Source organism: Mastigoproctus giganteus, chromosome 7 (assembly GCF_048544385.1).
Source record: "Mastigoproctus giganteus isolate SK-2022 chromosome 7, ASM4854438v1, whole genome shotgun sequence".
Taxonomy (NCBI): Eukaryota; Metazoa; Arthropoda; class Arachnida; order Uropygi; family Thelyphonidae; genus Mastigoproctus; species Mastigoproctus giganteus.
In genome coordinates, this window is record NC_143581.1 from 196,838,647 (window position 1) to 196,861,504 (window position 22,858).

The 22,858-nt window shown below is 35.2% G+C and overlaps 1 protein-coding gene across 1 annotated transcript in view; it reads left to right on the plus strand.

Moving 5' to 3' along the window:
* LOC150083529 (CCA tRNA nucleotidyltransferase 1, mitochondrial-like) overlaps positions 1–20,661 on the plus strand; it is a 59,483-nt gene extending 38,822 nt beyond the window's left edge. Inside the window, exons 5-7 of the mRNA XM_090377337.1 lie at positions 3,077–3,184; positions 6,034–6,146; positions 20,054–20,661. Of these exons, the coding sequence (XP_090233463.1) occupies positions 3,077–3,184; positions 6,034–6,146; positions 20,054–20,467 (635 nt within the window). The 3' untranslated portion in view covers positions 20,468–20,661. The remainder of the gene's footprint in view (positions 1–3,076; positions 3,185–6,033; positions 6,147–20,053) is intronic.
* Positions 20,662–22,858: the final 2,197 nt, after the last annotated feature.

Genomic DNA, 22,858 nt, shown 5'->3' on the forward strand with positions numbered 1-22,858 from the left:
TGTTAAATTGATTATTTAATTATTTATATTTTACTCTAATGTACCGGTAAGTTGTCGGTTTTTTTCGGTTTTTCCGTTTTAATTTCTGGAGGGTATCATATGGAAGTGTTCTACGTACTATATTGAGGTAAACTCCTCTTATTTTACTAATAGTATTTTTTAATATAAATTTATTTGTGAAAGCATCAAGAGCTCCTGACCAATTTCAATGAACTCTGGTTTGGTAACAGGTACTCCCATAATCAAACCTCTTTTATCGTAATAAGAAGATAAAGAAACCATAGTGATCTAAAGGTTGCCAAGTTGCAGCCAAATATTATTATAATAATAATATTTGGCTAACTGCTCATTTTGCATGAAGACAAAGTGCTAGAGTATAATTCAGCTCCATGCACATCCCTTCTTTCCACCCCCTCCATTTTTAAATTATCATGTTTGAACAACTATGAGAAATACTGGCTGAAATATACCAAACTATTATTGTAGTCATGATTTGTGTAATTTAATGCCAGTTTCTACCTGATCCTTTTAGCACATATTAAATATTTACATTTGTGTTTTTAGGCTAATTTACGTGTTATGCAGGTTAAAGAACTGTGAATAATTCAGTATAGAAGAGGAGACATTACCCCCACTTGAGATCAGGAGCAATGTATGAGAGCAAATATCTCAGACATTGTCTGATAAAAGATAGTCCACAAACTGCAATTGCATATGGTTCCAAGATGGAATGGAAGGGAAGTATATATTGCCCGTAAAATCATGTATCCAAATTACATCCAGGTTTAAAAAATATGATAGATGCTGATTGCTTCAGCAACAGAACCATAGGACAACATTCAGTTAGCAGGCTGCTTCAGGCTTGCAAGGCACTTTCCACTGGCCTGGGATAGTTTTTTTTTTTTTTTTTTAAGCAAACAATTATGTATAAATAAACAAATTTTCTTTATCATTTTTATTTACTTCACTTTTAAATATAATTGAATTTATTTATCCAATATTAAGTTTCTTTTTATAGCCCTGTGTACAAAACTAGTCCTATATCTAACTGTGTGGATGCCATGGAAGTTTACCATTTACATTACAAATGTATTAATTTTGGAAACTTTTCACATTCATCTACTCACAAAATACTGCTCTACATTGAAATTATTTTTAATAATTGATTTTTGGAATCATGAAAGAACATGTAACCTTGATGAGACAATCTTGTCTCTTTTGCAGATTTTTCTTCCAAGTTTTTGGATTTGTGAACTTGTATTTTCACTAGATGGAAGTGCCACCAGATCCACTTTATCTAATCTTAACAGACTCAGCATTGAGTCTATCCAGATTAGATCAGAATGCTTCCATCCAATGCCACTGATATCATCAAGAGACTTCAAATTCGCTGTGAATGACTTTGTTCTGACAGGACATGTAGGAATAACATTATGCATAAAATTAATAGTTTGATGCAATACACTCTCTTTCTCTATTAAAGGATTGTTAAAGTACCTACATTAAATTTCATGTAATTTAATTATGTGTCTGAATTAACTAATAGGTGCCTTAAATCCAGGAATATTTCTTAAAAGTAATGTGTATGTTGTATTTATACTTGCATGTGGCTAAATGAATGTATTCTATTTTTGAAACAAGCATTATCTGTTAATGCAATGTTAGCCAATCAGGCTGACCAGGGTGTTCAACTAAAATAAATAAAGAAAAATAAATAGTCTGCATAAATTAAGAAGTATTTTCCTACATGGTATTAATGTTTAAGTTAAAAAATATTTACATATATATATATATTTTTTTTTATCATGGTGACCCACCACCTTCCAAAGTTAGTCCAGTCAACACACTAATTGAAAAAATTCCTGTTGTAGAGCATCTGTATGTGTACATGAATATTCTGTGTTGTAACTGACTGTTTTACTATATTTTGTTTAACCACATTCAGCAAATTGTGGTCCGCTAGCAAATTTATCATTTCCTAGATGCTTCTTCCTTGAAGAACATATGTCGAATCTTATGCACTGCTTAATTTCGTGCAAGTTGTTACATGACATTGTATCATTAAAAAAAAATTCAGGTCTCTCAGACAGTTGACTACAAACTATCCAGTTCTAAATTTCTAGCACCATATGCTCTGCAAGCTAAAATCTTGAATAATCTTTGGATGGAACAATGATAAAAGCATCGAATTCTTGAATGGATGTAGACCAATTATTATCCTTCAGTTGTCTTTGCACTTTGATTTCAGTTCAGTTCTGTATGTGTTTTATCATTGAACTGTCTACAAATAAACGAAATGCGCTTACCACAGAATCCATACATGCATTTCATCTTGCATAAATTATCCGGGTTTATCATGAATTATGTTCAGCTGAAGGACCACCAGATTTTATAACTTCCCATATATGCCCAGATTTGAATTATGTTTGCTGCCCACTGATAGTCACATATAGTTATTATGATGTCACATATTATCATCTACAGTATCACTTGATGTACAAGGATCAGAAGTATTATGAACCCAAGGCTCTGCAGCTTCTTACAGATACTGACATACTGGACATACTGATGACTGTTCCTATGGCTTCTTCAACTGCTCCATAATATTTTTTGCAAAAGATATCACAAAGAAAACATCTCCTTGAGGTAGTTCATCATATGTATTCCATAAGTTGTGAGGCTGTCTAGACATTTTTTTTTTTTTTTAACATTGAAGCATTTCTCTATGGTCTTCCATCCAAAGATTATTCAAGAATGATATCCATCACAGTGAATTTTGGGAAATTTCAGATGATTTGCAGTTATGAACACAAAGGTTGCTGATGTGATATCCAAACACGATCCCACATCAAAATTCTAAGTTCTAATCCAACTTATATCTGCTTCTAATATACTGCTTCCATGTAGTTAGATCCACCAGATTTATATAGTATATTAGAGTTGTTACTCATGCATGGACTTCTAGCACAATTTGTGAAGTTCCCAGATAGTTTTATGGTCATATGGTGTATATTACTTAAAGCTATTTCCAGTGGAATTGTATTCAATAATTATTGTTGTTTTTATATTCCTTTAGAAATTGCAGGTATAAAAATCTGGACAGAATTAAAGAGGATCTGTATGGGTAAACACTGTAAACATATCATACTCAAAATGCTTGATCTAGGAATAGCCCCATTCATTGGTAAGTTAAACATAATTTTTAATATCTGATACTTCTAGGCATTTACATCTTAAAATTATTTTTTAGGTATATTTCACTGTTTTAAAATCTGATTTGCTTGCAAAATTTAGGTTATATTCTCATCCACAAAATACTTCTGTAGTTTAAAATTAAATTCAATTACTGCAAATGAAATTATTGAATTTTTTTATATTATTCTTTTTTCCCCCCCAGTAATTTAGTTTGTTAATTGCATTGTGGAGTCCACTTTTTTTTTCACCAGGTTTACCAGACTGGTTAATTCTGATATTTTTTTGTATTATGTAAGATATTAATGATCAGATTTTCGAGTTAAAAACTTAACCTGCATGAACTGAGAGAAACCTGTAGTGCAGTTGATACTTACACCGGACCCATTGAACTTGGTGTAGATGGAGATAGGGCATTCCTTATCTTGTGAAATGCAACTAGTAAATTTCATGCCAAGCTTAACACATTCATTGCCACTAATGATCATTGTCCTTTTCACACTATGTGAAAAAGGCTTTGGTTTTAATCTCATCTAGATGGGATGGGAACTTTTATGAGCTTTTTATACTGTGGTTGAGTTAGTCAGACTCTGACAATGGTTGCTGGAGAAAAAAAAAAACTTGTGTTTTCCATTCAGTAATTTGAGTTTATATTCTGCATTCCAGATTTTTCATCCTGCCAGTAGAAAAACAATTTGATGCATACATATATCAAGCAGCAAATGAGTTAAGATATATACACAAGCTTCATTGTTTCTTCATGTGGTATTTTGGTGATCGTTGCATACCATCACACAGATTACATTACATAGATGCTGCATTAAATTTGCAATACTGATAAATGTAGGTAGTCGAGGAAACCATGATAACAGAATAGCAAGAATAATGGGAGAGGAATAACACTTAGACTTTCTTAAAGTAAATAAATAAGCAGTAATTTTAACGACTTTTCTTAAATAAAGTTTGTTATCCAAGAGAAGAAAAGGATCACTATTGTGCTTATTTATTTATTTACCCGAGCCTGGAGTAAAGAAATTGCCAATCAAGTGTCAGCATGCAGCACTTTCTTCCAAGCCAGTTTGAAGATTGTGGTGATTGAATTCATTTACTTAATAGTTCAGAGTTCAAATTCGCTGAACTGATTTTTCTTTTACTTCATTACCTCTCTACTTTGTTTTGCAGAATAGAAGTAGAAAGAATCTTCTAGCTTCTCAACCCTTAACACATTGGAATATTATGGGTATTTTGAATTGCCATAAAACCAATAATTCACGAACTTTTTTTTTAATCCTGTAATCCCCATCTCTTCCTGCTACCTAGGTCAATAAACTTCATTTATGGTATGATTTTATTCTGTGGCAGTCATTTGACCAACTTCTAAGGGGAAACTTGCAACTCACAATTTGAGTGCCAAAGCCATAAAAAATTGGAACAGTAGAAATGAAAATGTATCCTATAGTGGTTGGTGTTTTATTGTGCTTAGTATATTCATATCTCAAATTATTCTGTTGGTTTTGATATGGATATTTATGAAGCTTTAGCTTATCAAATCTTTGTTAACTGCTGGCCATACTAAGTGGAAAAGTAAGAAGTGTTCTGAATTCAGTTGCTGTATTTGGTTATCAATCTATAAGTGAGTAATTGTATAATCATTGCAATATTCAAGGAATGAGGCTGATGGATATCATCAGCCTCGTACCTTGTCTCCATTCTTTAATCTCCTGAATATTGCAATTATTATATAATTTCTCACTTATAGAATGGCATTTGAAGCTTTCACTTCAAAGGAGGCAGTGAAAGGTCATTGAGATTGTTAGTTTTAATTGACAAATCAGTATCATGTTTTCTCAATATTATTTTTAAATCCTGCATTTTTGTGCTCCTGGTTTTGTTGTGACTAGAGCACATATCTTGCTTGCCCTGCCCTAGTTACAGCTCTGGGTATTTTTGTTGGACAGTATTTATAAGGTTTTTAAAGATAATTTGAGAATAATATTCTATAACTTTGTTCTTTGTGTAATTGTTTTACCTTATTTGTGAAGAGTAATTGCTTTAGTTGTGTTTCATCTATTGTATTTTTAAGAAAAAAAATTAGTTTGATAAAATTTAACAGACTGTTTTAACCAAGGATTATCCTTAGCTCAAATTCTTTTCATGCAAAGCCCCTTTTTGATAAATTGGCAGCACACCCCTGCTTTTAAGAAATATAATTGCTGCACTATTATGTCGGCTGCAGCAAAAAAAAAAAAAAAAAAAAAACAGTTACAATGAAGTTTTAAACTCTTTTGGCCTTGCCCATTCAGAGTATAAACAGAAATTTATTTATTTGTTACATAAGTTATGAGATTTGTATGGGTTGTGGAATCTCTACTTATTATAATGATTCCATCATGCTTTACTTGGCATCAAATTACTTATACTAGTTTGGATTTCAGCATTTACATCTGAGAGCAGATAAAAGGAAAACTGCATTGTTTGTAATTCATCTTATGTAGATTGAAAAAAATTTTTTTTTGGCTCATAATTCTTGGTAATTTTATCAAAATAATAACAGGATGGTGATTGAATTCACTTATTATTTTGTTGTATATGTGATTATACTTTATGCTTAACTTGAAATGCTGGACAAGCATCTGGATTAAGGTTATCAGTGTCAGTTTTTTTTGTGTTAAACTTATCACTTTCAATAAATTCCAGATATTTATCAAAAATAGTGAATGGTGACCAGAATACATCAGCATGCCTACTTTCATAACTTTTAGTATTGAAAATTGTGTAAATTGAATATTTAGTATTGAAAATTGTTTTTCACAGTATAAGCATTGTTCCATTCTAACGTAGGTTTACCAGAACACTGTAATACTGCAGAATTTGAAGAGGTATGTGACAGAGCAATTCCACTTCAGCCTCTCCCAGTTACACTTTTAGCTGCACTGATCCACAGTGAGGAAGAGGTAACAGTTTTTAAAATAATTTTAAAAAATTGTTATAGTACGTGTACTGGTCCAAACTCCATCATAGTTTGTGCTACATAATATACAAAATAAGAGTAATGGATAATATTCATAATAGTACCCTGCTTTATAAGAGAAGATATGTGGACTATAAGTGCATTCAATTCCAAGATCAGAAAGAAAAATGGAATATCTCAGTTGTGGCGGGGGGGGGGGGGGGGTAGTCATAATCATAAAGCTGAGATAATAGCCATTAAAAAAAAAAAGGTATTTGAGAAAATGCCAGTCTGGGATAAGCATTATTTACTGATATTCAATAAATATTTAGACTGAATATCAGTAAAATTATTAGCATCAACAGTTATGCTATCCATATCAAGTGGACCAGTGTGGTTCATCCGTTTCCTTCTAACATTAACATAAGTAAAGAATTTTTTGCTGTTCTTCTTTGCACTGTTAGCCAAAAACACTTTATCAGCCACTTTAGCATGCTTAATTCCTTTCCCCTTGAGTAACCTGATTACAGACAAATTTATACTTATCGTAAAGTTCTGTGTTCCCAGACATTTTATAATCATCCCATGCATTTTTGTTTTCTGTCACTAAACTCGTTAGTTCATTTGACATCTATTTTAGTCTAAACCATGAACAGTATCTCTTATTTGGTATAAAAAGCTAGTAGCCTTATGATCTCCCTGTACACTTTCCCCTTTTGGAATTTGCATTTTTTAACATTCTCACTGAAAAGAATTTAAAAAAAAAAAAAAAAAAATTGAGCTTATTATAACCTTTGTCAAAACAATATCCCTTCTGTTTACTATAAACAACCACAGCTGCTTGTAGGAAATCAGTTCCACTTCCTTTTATATTTGCCTCCTTCTCATCCATATTAAGTGATTAATACTAATATGGGAAAAGTGTCTTGTGACTGTACAGTGTGTGTGCACCCTGGAGACAGATTTGCATGTTGTGCGAGTGTAAAAACATGGAATAACTTGTGGGGTTGGCCTGCTCCCTCTGCCTGAGATCAGCTATTACATCCCCAGTTGAAGAGGCTTTAAAGAAGTCATCCAGTCACAAATGGGAATCAAACCCAGACCTCCAAATAAATAGCAGGCTGTGATGTATCTTTTCAACTAAGCTGTCAGTCATATTGTCTTCTTTGAAGAAATTAGAATGTTTCTATTGCATGAAGGTATTACTGTTGTATTGCTATTTCATAATATTGTTCATTTCTCTTAGATAAAAGTATTTTTCAAATTCCTTGAAAGAGGAATTAGTTAGAGAGAGAGTTAGAAAGAGTTAGCAAATTTAATAAGAGTATGGGAATGAATTTAGTAAACACTAATTATACCATATGAAAGATTAAGTTGTTTTTTTGAAAACACTTTGATTGAAACAAACTGTGTGGTGATGTTTTGAGGAACTTTTGAGAAGTCTATTCATCATCAGGAACTTTTGAGAAGTCTATTTCTAATAATTAGGCCTACAGAGTGGTGTAGAATAATAGCTGAAGTTAATTATGATGAATATCATTATAAGTATTATTATATATCTAATTACAAAAATAATAATATTAATGATTAATATAATGATTAGGTTACTCTTCTGATGGGTGGGGGAGGAATGGGATTGAAAAAGGTAATAGTCAACGTTAAGGATCCTACTTAAAATAAAATACAGTTCACTGTACAATCAAATCACTTTACAATGGACTCTCCATTATAAAATACCATTCACTATATGATGTGTAGTAAGCTCTGCTTGTTGTGATGCCATTTGCGAATTGAATTTTAATTCTATTAAATAGCAGTTCTAATAAGTGAAAATGGGAGGAGTATTATCCAGAGGCTATAAAAGTAAAGATATAATGCACAAATTACTTTATTACCTTACCAATTAACAAAATTAAATGATACGTGAAAATTGGAAGAATATTTTCCACAGGTAGAAAAATATACATATTAACTAATATATAATTCTGTTCACTGACACTTTTTTTTTTTTTTTGGTTGTAAAATTTAAAACAATAAAAAAGATAAGCAATCAATAACAAACAACACGGCACACACAGATTGCAATAACATGATGCGTGCAAGTCAGATACGGAGTAACAAGTTTATAAAGCTTAAAAAATGTGAATGAAGAGAAGATTCTGAAAATTAATGTTTTTTTATATGATTTGAAGATTTCATGGAAGGGGAAACACATTTCATCATAATAATGTAAAAACCTACAGAATTCCAGCTATCGGTATTATTGCAAATGCAATAAGATTAAGTTGACTACCCATTTATAATAATAATAGTAGTAGTAATAGAGGAATGTTATACTAGAAAGCAAGCATATGAGCTTATGTAGCATCAGCAAAAAAAAAAAAAATTCATACATCCATTCCCTCTAAAAGTTTGTCCAGTTCTTACTTGAATTTATTTAAGCTATCAACTTCCACAATGACAAATGAAAGTTTTTGTTACAGCAATCAACTACCTGCTGGCTAAAGGCAAATTTCCGTACATCTATTCTACAACTGTCTTTTCTCGATTTGAATCTATGCCCCCTCAGGTCCTTAATCTGAGCAAGCAGAAAAATCCCCTCAGCATAGAGTTGCTCAAACCATTCAAGGCCTTATACACTTCAGTTAGATCACTTTGTAGGTGCCTATATTCTCTAGAGCAGTAATTTCCAGAACTTAAGCATTTCTTGGTAAGAGCACCCCTTTGTTCCTCTCACCAATCTCGTTGTCGTTCTCTGTAGTGGTTCCAGCAGCTATACATCCTTCCTAAAATGAGGCCTCCAGACCTGTACTCAAAGCATGGCCTGACCATTGCTTTATACAAAGGGATAATTGCCTCCTTTTCCCTACTAGCAAAATTCCTGTATATCATTGACAATAACCCATAACCTGCTCTGGCAGCCTGTCTGCATTGCTCAGAAGACTTCATATTTGACTGTACAATTACTCCCAGGTCTTTTTCATTTTCTACCACCCTAGTGCCACACAGTTGGTACATTTCTCTGGGGTTACTTCTACCCATATTCAATACTTTGCATTTTTCAATGTTAAACTTCAGTTGCCACTTCTCAGCCTATCTGCCCAACTTTTCTAGATCCTATTGCAGTAGCACACTGTTATTATTGTCATTAATAACCCTGCCAACTTTTAATAACTAATTAATCCCATTAATAAGCAACAGATTGCACTAACAGAGAAAGCCCAGTAAACCAGAAACTGAAAATTGTTTTTATTGTTTTGTGATAGTGAGCTCCATAAATGTGCTTTAGAAAAATATCACAAAGGCGTTCAGAATTGATTCTTATAACCAAACATGTGGCAATGATGAAAGTGTAGTGCATTTTAATGATTTGAATTGGTTTTTTGAAATTTGATTCTATAAAGCAGCTGATTCTACTAACCATGTTAACTGGTGCCTACTTATTTCACTTTACAATGGGCTTACAATTGTCTCCAACCAGACCACCTGGTCCTTCCTCTCAGCCAATAGCAGCATTTGTAAATATGTTGGCCACATGTTTTATTTTTGCATCCTTTAGTGGAAGTGATTTTTTTGTGTTGCGCTTTAATCAGTATGTTTGTTTTAATCAATATGTATAATTTCCATTATAAAAATCACCTTTCCTTTTAGTGATAAATAGCTTAGTTATATAACAAATTTCAACTCCCGAAGTCTTGGAATGAATTACCAAAAAACAATGTATTATTGGGTTCACATTACGATATTTTCACAATACAATGCTGTCTCTGGAACGGATTAATATCATAAGGCGGGGGTCCATTATATTAATAATCCTGCAGTACATGGAAAGAAAATAGCAATTTGCAATGCAAGAACCATTAATAACATTGTTAGAAAGCAAGAAATTTAGAAGATAATATAGTTAATGAAACCCAGAAAACCATGGAGATGGCTTACCTGTTAGGGCAGCTGGTGGATTGAAGTGGCTAGAACTACCAGAAGTGGAGAATATGTGAAAGTACTGGGATAGGCCTGTAGGAACCAGTGAGAAGGAAGATAAAAAGATGATCAAAAGCCCTCCCCTCCACATATTCTCCAGTTCATAGTTGAAGCACTTCAGTCCAGAAGCCACTCCAACAGGTATGCCTTCTCCATGGTTTTCTGAGTTTCATTGACTGCATTATCTTCACAAAATTTCCTGCTTTCTAAAGGTGTTATTAGTGGTTCTATCCAGTATTGTAAATTTCCATTTCCTTTCCAAGTATAGCAGAACTATTAGTATTTTAGCTTAATTTCAGTAAGATCCTAATGTTAACTATCTCCTTTTCAGCTCCAATCCTTCCCCACCCTCCAAAAGAGTAATCTAATTATTTCATTAACTGTCATATTAATATTATTATTATTTTTGTCCCTATAATGATATTCATTCATTCTAGCCCACTCTGTAGGCTATGATGATGATGAGAAACAGTAACTTCTGAAGTTGCCTTGGTATTGCACCAACCTAAATAAAAGGCACTGCTCCAATGGAAAAGTATATTGCACTTCATTTGAAGTGTACGCCACCACCCACACCTGGGTTTTGATTTTGAATGGAGTCACCTTGGTGGGCAGGTAGGCATTGTGAACACCTGGACAATCTAGTGATGAGATCTATCCACAATATGTGAGATGAAAGATGGTACAGTAAGTGAAGTAGATATTGTTACAATATGATATCCAGCTTCCTTTTTTAGCCACATCCTTACACGTCCCCTAAATTACTATCTTTTTGCCACTGTTCAATACATTTTGATACTCTTCATCTCTGATTCTGAATCAAAAAGAACATGATTGTTGTTTAATAGTTTTTCCATGCATTTACTGTTGTAATCTGCTTTATTTCGTTTAGACTTGAAATGCAAATAGCATTTTGTGTTATAATTTTCGGCATTAGCCACTGTTTTTTCTTCTTCTGTTATGCCACTATCAGAATTGTCTAAAAAACCAAACACTATTTTAATGATTACTTCAATATAAACAGTTACAGCTGAGTATGAATCCTTAATCCATAGGTTGTATGCGAGTACATTTTGGGAGGTAAGAAAGAGAACTTGATATTACATTATTTATTATTATTATTAGATTCTTTTCCCTGCTGTACAGAGTAATGATGTTGCTATAAAAATTTTGAAACTGTATGGAAATGAAATAGCATGATGAATAAAAAAAAAATCACCCTGTATTTTCAATTTTTACTATTGTAATGGTCATAGAATGTACTCAAGCTCTTCTTTACTCATTTGAATATTGGAAAAGACAATTTGGCTTCTTTGCTATTGGAAAAGGTTAGTGAGGGTAAGAATGTTTGCAATTAACAGTGCAGAAGTTGGGCACTGTGCTCTGAAATATAATTTTGTTAGTTTCCACCTGTTTGGTACCACACCAAATTGTTTCAATCTCCAGCTTCTTGCAGTCAGTATATGGAAGCGTTAACTCAGGAACTTAAAAGGAAAAAAGAATTGAGGCTCTTTTTACAGAAAGAGCCATTTGCCAGTTCAGGGTACTCTTGAATAATATAAAGACTTTTTTTTTTTTTTTTAATCTAAACCCCAAACATGAGAGGTATTAGAACCTATAGTACTTAGTACCGTGGCACCTCTGTAGCCAGGTGGGCAGGAGCGGAAGTGCGTAGCACACACTTCTTGATTAGACCGGGGTTCAAGCCCATGACCACCAAAGATGCGGAAAGGTCAGAGAATAACCACCACATATCCTCGGAGAAATATGGCCTTAGTTGCTAATGCTCCTAAAAACCAAACAACAACTACTTAGTACCGTGCTTGGGTTGGAGGTTGAGAAGACGAAAGAAGATAAGAAGATATTTGTTGACATTAGAATGGACTTCTGTAGACTGTAATTTTCAGGAAATACGTATGAAGGAAGGTTGTTCCAGAAAACGGCAGTTGAATGAATAAATGAGGAAGATGAAAAGTTGGTTCTGTGAGTTTGAAGTTGAACAGTAAATGGATGTTGGCTGGTGATGACGCATGTTCGGACTGTTTTGAAAGAGAGAGCAGGAATTAAAGAAGCCAATTCACATGAACAGTGCTCATGGAAGTGTCTGTAGAAAAGCATGCAGCAGAAACAACAAATCTGAGACAGCAAGCGGAGAGACTGTTCAAGATGAGTCATTATTTACTGAGAGGTTTTGGCGGCACTGCCCCAGATGTGGGAACAATATTCCATGGTAGGATGGATTTTTGATTTGTACAGAGTGAGCAGCTATTTGAAAGAAAAGTAACGCAGAGAGCGAAAGAGAAAACAGGTTTTTTTTTTTTTTTTTAGATGCAGAGGAAGCAATATTTGTAATGTGCTTGTGCCAAGAGAGACTAGAAGTCAGGGCAATTCCCAAAAGAGACATCACTCTGCCTAGAAATCGAAGTGTCACCAAAGATAAGCATAGGAGCAGAAGAATCCTTTTTGCGGGATATAAAATAAGACTGAGTTTTAGAAGGACTGAAATCAACTAAGTTGTCTTTGCCCCACTGGAGAATTATCTGGATATTGGCATTTAAGGAATTGGTAGCGGAAATTCGAGAAGTTGAAGCTGATTGAGCAGGGCAAGGTTTCTCAAAATGGAAAGTGGAATGCAGTGTGCTATCATTGGCAAAACTGTGGATAGGATTTCCAGTCAATGGAAGAAGGTCATTAATATACAAGAGGAAAAGAGTGGGGGGGGAAAAACTGAACGTCGGGGGACACCAGCATTAGCGGAGAGGTTAGAAGACAGATAGCCATCTACCATCACCCTGAATGAGCGGTCAGAGAGAAAACTGGATAACCAATTACAAAAAACAGTTGGCAAACCATAAGATGGAAGCTTGTTGAGAAAACCTTTATGCCAAACACGATCGAAAGCCTTTGAGATGTCAAGAGCAACTGCTTGTGTTTCACCGAACTTTTCCATTGAATTTGTCCATAAATGGGTAACATAAACCAGAATATCACCAGTGGATCGACACTGATGGAATCCACACTGGCGATCGTTGATCAGATGGAAGGTATCAAGATAGTTTAAGAGTTGCTGGTTAATTGATTTCTCCATTACTTTAAACAGATAATTGCAAAGGGATGATAATTGGATGGGAGGGATTTGTCACACCCTTGAGAATAAGAAAATGAAAAAAGACAGCAGAGAACAGGATTAAGTTCAGAAGCACAGGTTTTGAGAACAAGTGGAGAAATACCATCAGGACCTAGAGCTTTCTTAGCATCAAGATTCTTCAAAATCCTTTTGACAGAAGACTACAGGAGGCATTGAATGGAGCATGTTGGGAATGGTTTGAGGTGTTTTACCAAGATCATTAATACATGAGTTGGAAGAAAAATGGGATGCTAGCAGGTCAGCTTTATCCTTGGTTGAAGTGACAACAGAACCATCTGGTTTTGACAGAGGTAGGCAAAAGTTGCAACCAATAGCTTTGGCAAGAGACCAGAATGCTCAGCCACCATTAGGGCAAGAAGCAAGTTTTCTACTCTTAGCCTGTTCAAAATCTAGTTTGGGCTGATTACTAACTGCTTTACAATTGTTGCAAGCTTTGGTGTAGGCAGAAAATGAAACTGAAGAATTGGAAACAAGCCAATTACGATATGCAACATTCTTCTCTTGAACAGCCTTAACACGTTTATTGGAAAACCAAGGTTTAGAAAAAGGACGAGATTTTAAAGTGGAGTGTGGGATAAAGGATTCCATTCCTACAAGAATAATTTCGCTGACACGATCTGAGCAAACGTTGACATCAAGAGTTTTGAAACAGTAATCCAACCAAGGAAAAGAAGAAAAGAAACCTTGCAGGTCATCCCATTATTGCATTCTTGTAATGCCAAACAATACGAAGTTGGGAATAGCTGTGAGATAAAGGTCCATTGGAGAAGAGACAATCACCAAGTTGAAATCTTGCAACTTGAAGTTGAAATCTTGCAACTTGGTGATTTAACATGGTCGAAGTGAGTGGTCCTAAAAGACAATGTACTTAGAAGGGTTGTTTGTGAGAAAGAGATCAAGCGTGTTGGCTGTATGGTTAGGATTGTCCGGTATTCTTGTAGGTAAATGAACAATCTGTGCAAAGTCATTAGTAATTGCAAAAGCCTCAGCATCTCGACCAGCTGGGTCTGTAACTAGGCCAGGTGGGCAGGAGCAGCAGTGCGTAGCACATGCTTCTTGATTAGACTGGGGTTCGAGCCCATGCCCACCAAATACGGAGGATGTGGAAAGGTCAGGGAATGACCACCGCATATCCCCGGAACAATATGGCCTTAGTTGCTAATGCTCCTAAAAACCAAATAGCAATAGCAACTGTGACTAGAAAATGAAAGCCAGCTGGAGTTGTGAACATTAAAATCACCAAGGAGAATTACCTCATATTAGGAAAGTTGGACTGGAGAAAGTCAAGTTGCAGAGAGAGGAAATCAAAGAGCTCCAAGTGATTAGTGGAGTTGGGAGAACTGTAGAGATAACAGATTAATTTGACACAATGAGGTAGAGAGATTTTAAGCCAGAGAAGATCGAAAAGAGGAGATTCCAAATTACCAAGTCTCTGACAGGGAATATTGGAATGGACTTGTGTACAAATACCACCTTTGAAGCGAAAGGATTCATACAGCGAATAATTTGGGCAACTGAGATGAGCAGTGGTTGAATCAACCAATAATTGAGATTTTGTCAGAAAGTACATGGGGTTTGGCAGACTGCAAGTGGAAATGGACATCGTTGAGATTAGAATTGAGACCGTGTATATTTGTGAAATGAACTAGGAAGTGTTAGGGAGGTTTAGATCTTTTTGCAGATGAGCTTACTCTGTTATTAGTTTGACAATTCATGGTGTATTCAATAGTAAGAAAAAGTGGGGGAGGGGACGTGCTGTATGAAATTTTTGTATATGGCATACACATGGTAAGAATATACCCAGATCTTTGACATAACGTGGCCTCAACAATGCCTCCCCCTCCTGCATACACACTACTCGGACTCCCTCCAGTCACTATCTGGCAGAGTAGAGGTAGTAAGATTACGTGCTACCTGATGCAGAAGCCTCCTAAAGAGTTACCAATAGGTTCGGTTCAGTGTACTAACTAGCGGCCGTCCTGCAAACACAGTTTTAGAATTGTACCCTCGAAATGTAAGGAAGATTGGATCTCACCATGATCGTCACTGCATGATGAAAGAGGTGAAGGGTTGACCAGAACTTAGCTCGGGAGACTAAACATGGGTTCCACCACTTCAAGTCTCCAGTAAGCAAAGTTGTGGTATTGCACCAGTTGATGAGTCATCTACCACTTTGTATCGCCTGGTAACACAGGGGTGGCATTCCTCCATGTGGTGTGGGCACCACACCTCAACCCCTGCTTACATTGGTTTACATCTGGGTGGTCACCCACAGTGTGCTTGTGCATGGAGGTTATACCCAGGATTACTACATACAGTCCCACCATCGTGAAGGTGCAGGCAATGGATTTGGCTGTCACAGACCGTCCGGACTTTGCTGAAATTGGGTCCACTTGACTTGAATGTTACCCGAATATCAGTTCCATCAGTGTTTTAGACTCCCAGGTAGCAAGTATAGCTTGTCTGGCATATCTGAGAGAATGGAACAATTTAAATAGAAAGGGTGCAAGAATATTTGCTGATGCTATCGAGGTAGCGTTAGGTGGGTCGGAAAACTGCTAGCTTGGAGGGATACAAGGACTTATTATTAACAGTAGCCACTGGCAGAGGTGAAAGTGATTCTTGCACTGCTTCTATTTGAATGACCAGCAGCCTAGAGAGCAACTTATTGGGGACTTCAAAGACTGCTGGGAGTCATTGCAGTACTAGTAAACACATGGGTTGTGTTAGGTTAGATAAAGGAACTGCTAGGTGGCAGTGATCAGTGTGCTGAAGTGGCATTTGCTCAAAGAGGTAACTACCATTAGGGGTAAAGGGAAGGGTTTATGCTTTCATAATGGTGACTACGGTAGTCTGAGACAGTATTTAAATTCTATAAGGTGGGACCAACTGATGATGTTACCAACAGCAAATTCTAAATGGGAGACATTCAAAGAATTTATCTTGGAAGCTACTAGGCTTTACATACCAGCTAAGAAATATTGTTAGAGGTTTAGGCCTAAATGGATGTCAGATGAACTAATAAGACATATGGCAGAGAAGAAAAATACACGGGATACATATAAATTAATGGGTGATGTGGAAGCCTATGATAGATATAAGCTGGTCTGTAACCAAGTCACAAAGGAGATTAGGCAGGCAAAAGCAGATTATGAGAAATCTTTGGCAAAGGATGCAAAGAAAAACAGCAAAGAGTTCTTTACCTATGTAAACTCTAGAAGCAAAGGGATGAATCCGATTGATCCACTGGATATTGATGGTTCAACAGTTGAGGATCCTGCTCAGGTGGCTAACAAACTAAACGAGTATTTTGCATCTACATTCACAGATGAGGAGTTATTCAGGGAGGGAAATGCCAGAGGTGAGTTAAACTCTTACAGTGAGTTAGATGATTTTGTAATAACTGAGAGGAAAGTGGAGAAGAAATCGTTGAAGATAAACATAAAAAAGGCACATGGGGTGAATGGGATCTATCTAGTTATATTAAAGGAATAAGCAAGCCCTTAGCCATAATTATGAGAGTTTCCTTGGACTGGCGAGGTACCCATGGACTGGAGATATGCAAATGTGACCCCAATTCATAAAGGAGGATCAAAGAGCAGCACAAGTAATTTTAGACCTGTTAGTTTAACTTCTGTTCCAGGAAAATTAATGGAGGCACTGGTTAAAGAAGCACTGCAGGATCATCTAGACACCACTTCAGTTATAGCTTAGACGCAGCATGGTTTTGTTAAGGGAAAGTCTTTCCTGACCAATTTTATTCGATACTCTGATGTGGTAACAAAGGAACTGGATGCAGGGAATAACTTTATCATATATTTGGATCTTAGAAAGGCTTTTGATACTGTTACACATGGAAGACTGCTGCACAAATTGGAGCAGTGTGGCATTGGAGGCAAATTGCTGCTATGGATAAAGGAATGGTTGAGTGGGAGAAGACAGTCGTAATCAATGGACACTGCTCATCGTGGACTAATGTTATTAGTGGAGTCCCTCAGGGTTCAGTGTTGGGTCCATTGTTTTCTGTATTTATAAATGATATTGATGATGGTATATCAAGCTTAATGTTCAAGTTCGCAGACAATACGAAGGTTGGCAGGGTTGTGAAGGACACTGACAGTAAAAAAAAAAAAAAAAAAGTAAACTGCAGCCATTATCAACCCACTGCAGGATGGAAGCCTCCTCAACAATTCATGTTGAGGGAAATGGACCATAATCTGCCATGCTGGTCCAGTGCGGATTGGCAGATCGACCATATTTAGCAGTCAGGGACTTGAACCCTGGTCTACTCAAAGAGTGTGTGCTACTGCACTCCTGCTCCTGACCACTCTGCTACGGAGGCCTTCCTAATGACAGTACGCTGTTGCAACAGGATCTAGAAAAGTTGAGCAGATGGGCTGAGGTGGCAAATGAAGTTTAACATTGACAAATGTAAAGTACTACATATGGGAAGCACTAACACCAGAGTAATGTATCAACTCTGTGGTACTTCACTGACAGTGGTAGAGAATGAAAAGGACCTGGGGGTAATTGTGTAGGCAGATATGAAGTTCTCTGACAGTGTAGATGGGCTGCAAGAGTAGCTTGTGGTGTCTTGTCAATGATATACAGGAATATTTCTAGCAGGGATAAGGAGGTGATTATCCCCTTGTATATGGCAATGGTCAGGCCACACACTGAGTACTGTATACAGGTCTGGAGGCCTCATTTTAAGAAGGATGTAGAACTGTTGGAATGAGTACAGAGAAGGACAACAAGATTAGTGAATGGAAAGAAGGGTTGCTCTTACGTAGAAAGGTTTAAGTTTTGCAGATTACAGTGTCTGGAGACTAGGCACCTGCGAGGTGATCTGATTGAGGTGCATAAAGCCTTGAATGGTTTGAGCATGCTCAGTGCTGATGGGATTCTTCCTCTTGCTCAGAATAATCACCTGAGAGGACATAAGTACAAATTGAGGAAAGACAGTTGTAGGATAGATATGCAGAAGTTTGCCTTTAGCCAGTGGGTAGTTGGTTTTTGGAACAGACTTCTATCTTTGTGGAAGTTGATAGCCTAAATAAATTTAAAGCTGAGCTGATTTGGAACGAATGGAGGGGTGAGATGGGAGCGGTTTTGTTTTGGCTGATGCTGCATAAACTTGCTTTCTTGCATCATATGCCCTTAAAGTTGAAGGGGGGGGGGCTGTATTTATGTAACAAAAGACATTAGCATTAAAGCTAATGCCTGTGACAACCTCAAGGACCAGTCAGACTTATCAGACAGGAGTAACTGAGAGAAAAATCTAGAACTTTTCAATAAAAAATATTAAACTGGATTCCTTCTTTACCCAAGCTCTTAAATGAACTTGGGTAAAGAAGAAATTTACAATGAACTTTGGTACTTTTTAACTTTGTCCCATGGTAATGCATTTGGTGAAAATGGTTCCTCTAACAGAATCTAGTAGAAAACCTAAAAGAGAACTCTGTGATAACTAAGTTGGGATGCCCTTAAAGTTGAAGGGAGGAGGCTATATCAAATATTGTGTAACAAAAGACACAATCCAAAGTTCCTCCCCAACCTTTCTTCATATCAGCAGAAAGCAAAGAGAAAGTACAAAACTGATTGAAATTCACCTCTTATATGCACAGAAAGAAAGGGTATAGGAATTTAAACAATTATTACAAAAATAAACTAATTTTAATGAAAAGATTAATGAATTAATGGACAATTAGAGAATAAATGTGCACTTCCAGTGGGGATCTTTGTGGCCAAGTGTACACCACTTATTGTGATCATGGATTATTAATGTTATCATTCTTATGAAGTCCCAATCAGATTTCTACTAATATATAGAAAAAACATTTATTGTATAATTTTTCCCCCCTTACTGCAGCTTATGCATGCATTAGAAGTGACTGTGTAACATCCCAATTTTTCTTGAACTCCAAAACATGTCTACTTACTACTATGTTGTTTCATAGTTTGTATAGTTGTTGCTGTTATTACTCTGTGAAAGAAAATACTGTATCTGTACCCGTATCAATCTCTTTTGCAGTAGAGCATTAACCCTTTTCTAATTCTTGATTTAATATTTCCTTTATTTGTTTTTAATGGTTTGTATGGATTTCAGAAACATTATTATAGTTTCATTTTTAATTAATTACTTTCTTTAAGAAATAGTGGACAGCCAAATTAAAGCATTTTATATTAATTGAATTTAATGTTTTTTTTCTGTCCATGTACACTTTTATGTATACATTTCTGCTGTGCATCAATAAACAGCACGAACAGCTGTAGTCTTGTTTCATTAGTTATTGTTTTCAGTTAAGCTGAGTCCCCAAGTGATCACAATAAGCAGCACCCACTATATCTGTAAACACATGGGCAGAGGACAGCTATTTCATCCGCATAATACTTATTCAATACTGAAAATTATAACATGGACACTCGTAGGACTATGTTGTAATACTATAGGCAATTAGAAAGGAGTTCAAAAGGATGTTGGAGCATATTCCATACATGGAAGTTGCTTGTTATCAGCATTTAAAATGGATCACAGAAAAAGTGATTTATCACAGTTTGAAAATATTGTTATTCAAAAAGTGTTTGTTAGTTTAGGTTTTTTTGTTTTTTTTTTTTTAGTTTAGTAATAGTCCTGTTTGTTATATAAAGAAAAAAAAAATTGCAATTTCCTTAATTTGAATTAAAAAATAAAATATATATAGCTGTAAAGTATATAAAAAAATAAAGTATAAGTAAATATTTCAAACTTACATGTGTTTGAGTTAATTTTTTTTTAATAGGTTGAACAACTGAAAGATCGCTTACAGTTTGCAGCATATGAGCGGGATTTATTCTTCTGCATTGTTGATCACAGGGAAGAAAAGATATGTGAAAAACCTCTGAAATTCCGTGTAGAATTCATACCAGAGAAAATGAAACTCGATATTGTTAAAGAGTGGATATGTGAAGTTTTGAAGTACAAAGGTGATGCTTGTTCACTGAAAGAATTCCAAGATTGGAAAGCACCTGAGTTTCCACTCAATAAAACTCTGTTAAAAGAAAATGGTATTGATTGCAGTTCAATTTATAAATATAACAAGACAATGAAAAGACTTTATAAAGCGTGGGTTGAGAGTGACTTCACAATGACTACAGAAGAATTTATAAAACAGATTCATGCTGAAGAAGAAAAAAGAAAAGAAAGAAAATCGTAAAAACAAAATATTACTGCCAATTCTAAGATTAGGTATTAAATCTTAAACATTGCATATTGAAATTCACCTCTAGTTGCTAACTCTGGCCAGTCACTAACCAGATGTTAACTGAAAAAGAAAGTGGATGATTGTGTCATCTCTGATTTACTCAGACTTTATCTTCATTAAATATTCCTTAAAGAAAATAAATTGAAGTAGTAACCTCATATTCAGAAGCAGCTGAGAAAATTGAGAGAGAAGTTTTGCCTTGCTCTTTATCACTACTTACAGTTCACATGCTGGTATCAACACCCATAAGTGAGTTAAACTGATCCAGAGGTGGCAAGCCTGTCCTTGATAAATGTGTATATAATTTTTATCTACATTTTTATTTTGCCACTTTTATTTTCTTTCCTGTATATTACTAATATTGTCAATACTAATTTGCAAAAGCAGAATAGTAATTACTTTTTAGTAATTACTAAAATAATTTTAATTACTTTTAGTAATTAAAAAGTTTAGTATTTTAATTACTAGAAATAGCAATTATAGTTGAAAGAATTTTAATGTTAGTTGAGAAATGATGCAATTGTGTAGCTGCTAATGTATCAGTTTTCTTTTATAATAAATCTTTACCTTTTGTTTGGAAAGTTTTAATTACAAAGAGGGTGGGTTGCGATGATAAGAATATTTTTATTTGAAAACCCACCTTTTAGACGCTTTCAATTTTTTTTTAGTTTCCAAGGAGGAACAGTAGTGAGTATGGTTCTTGTCAAAAAAGTAGGTGAAACATAGGATCTAGTAGCACCATGTGCATTTAAGACAACATTGACAATCAGCATTAGTAAAACATGTGAATGTATATACCATTCACATTAAAAAGATTAATCTCTCATTTATCAGTTTTGCAGCATATCCTATGCTGTGCAGTGCCTTTAGGCCCTGTTTAACTGATGATATAACAACAAATGAAGATTTATAGCATCTTTGTATATGCAGTTTGCATGTGTGATTTCTCATCCTTGAAACAAGAATGAGTCAGTTTTTCGTGTTGCTTTTCCATCATCCTTGACAACTATTTCATTATAAAACCTTGGATTAGTCTGGCTGCTCCAAAAATCAGCTAACAAAAAAATCTTATGTGGATATCTGGCTGCAAATGGTCCTTCCTAAAAAACAAATATACAACACAGCTCCTACAGTAAGTTAAACTAGATTTTGAACATATTACTATGTCTATTTGAAAACCCATTGGGAGCACCTATTGGTTGCTCAGCAATGCATCAACATTTTTTTTTATAAGAGGGCCAAATTTGCTTGTTGGTTCTTATAGATGCAGAAAGAAAACAGTTTGCCTGATGAAGTAATTGCATATATATGGTGCTGTATGCAAAATTTTGTTAAAGCTACACTTCTAACAAAAATGGTCTTCACTCTTTGGTGAATGACTGTACTGTTAATCACTTGTGTAGTGGCACCACACTGGATGCAAGTACAAGAATACCTCGTATGGCGCGATTAATTCGTGCCAAAAAATTACCGTGCTGATCGAGGTATTATTAGTGTGTATTTTAATGTAATGCATTCCGACAATTTGATTATATGGGTAGAGAAAAGAAACTAAAATGATAAAAATGAAAAATACATACTAGTAAATACAGTACAAACGATTTTTATTGCGGTATGTATGTACCAAAAGAATATAAGTGAGGTATGTACTGTATTTTTATTTTAAAAAATACTGATCGGCTTAGTTTGCACAGTTTTTTTTTTTTTTTATGTGCATACATCTCTTTATAACATCGAATGTCATTTTGCAACTCCTGCCTTACTTTCATACCTTGTTCGATGTTTGGATCTAGAAGAACACTTGGTGCCATTACATTTCTTCTTTCCACTCATATTTGTGTATAAAGGTGTAACGTTTTTAAAAAATAATTTAAAAATATACAGCGAAAAATATTTGTACAGCTTACGCACAATTAACAACCTCACCGCTAGGAATCTAAAGTGTTTACTAATCTATCAAAGCTAGCAGAGTCCGTATATAATGGGAGTTGTGACAACAGTCAGCATGGCCTTGAATCCATAACACATTGGCCTACTTGCTGGCATTATAATACATATCAAATGTATTGGTGCGTAATGCAGTTAATTGTTTTTTTCAATTTGTAAACCACGCTATAGCAAAACCATTCGAAACCGCACTATGCAAGGTAGCCTGTACACATGCAATGTAAAGCGAGTCTATATAATAGACTCACTTTGCATTACCAACTGTTGGAAGTAAAACAGTTTTTTTTTTTTTTTTTGATAACAAGACTGCTGAATTAAAAGTGCATTTTCATACTGCTTTTCATCCCAAAAAGTGCTAAATGATGTATGAAGTAAATCACATGCCCACTCTCAAAT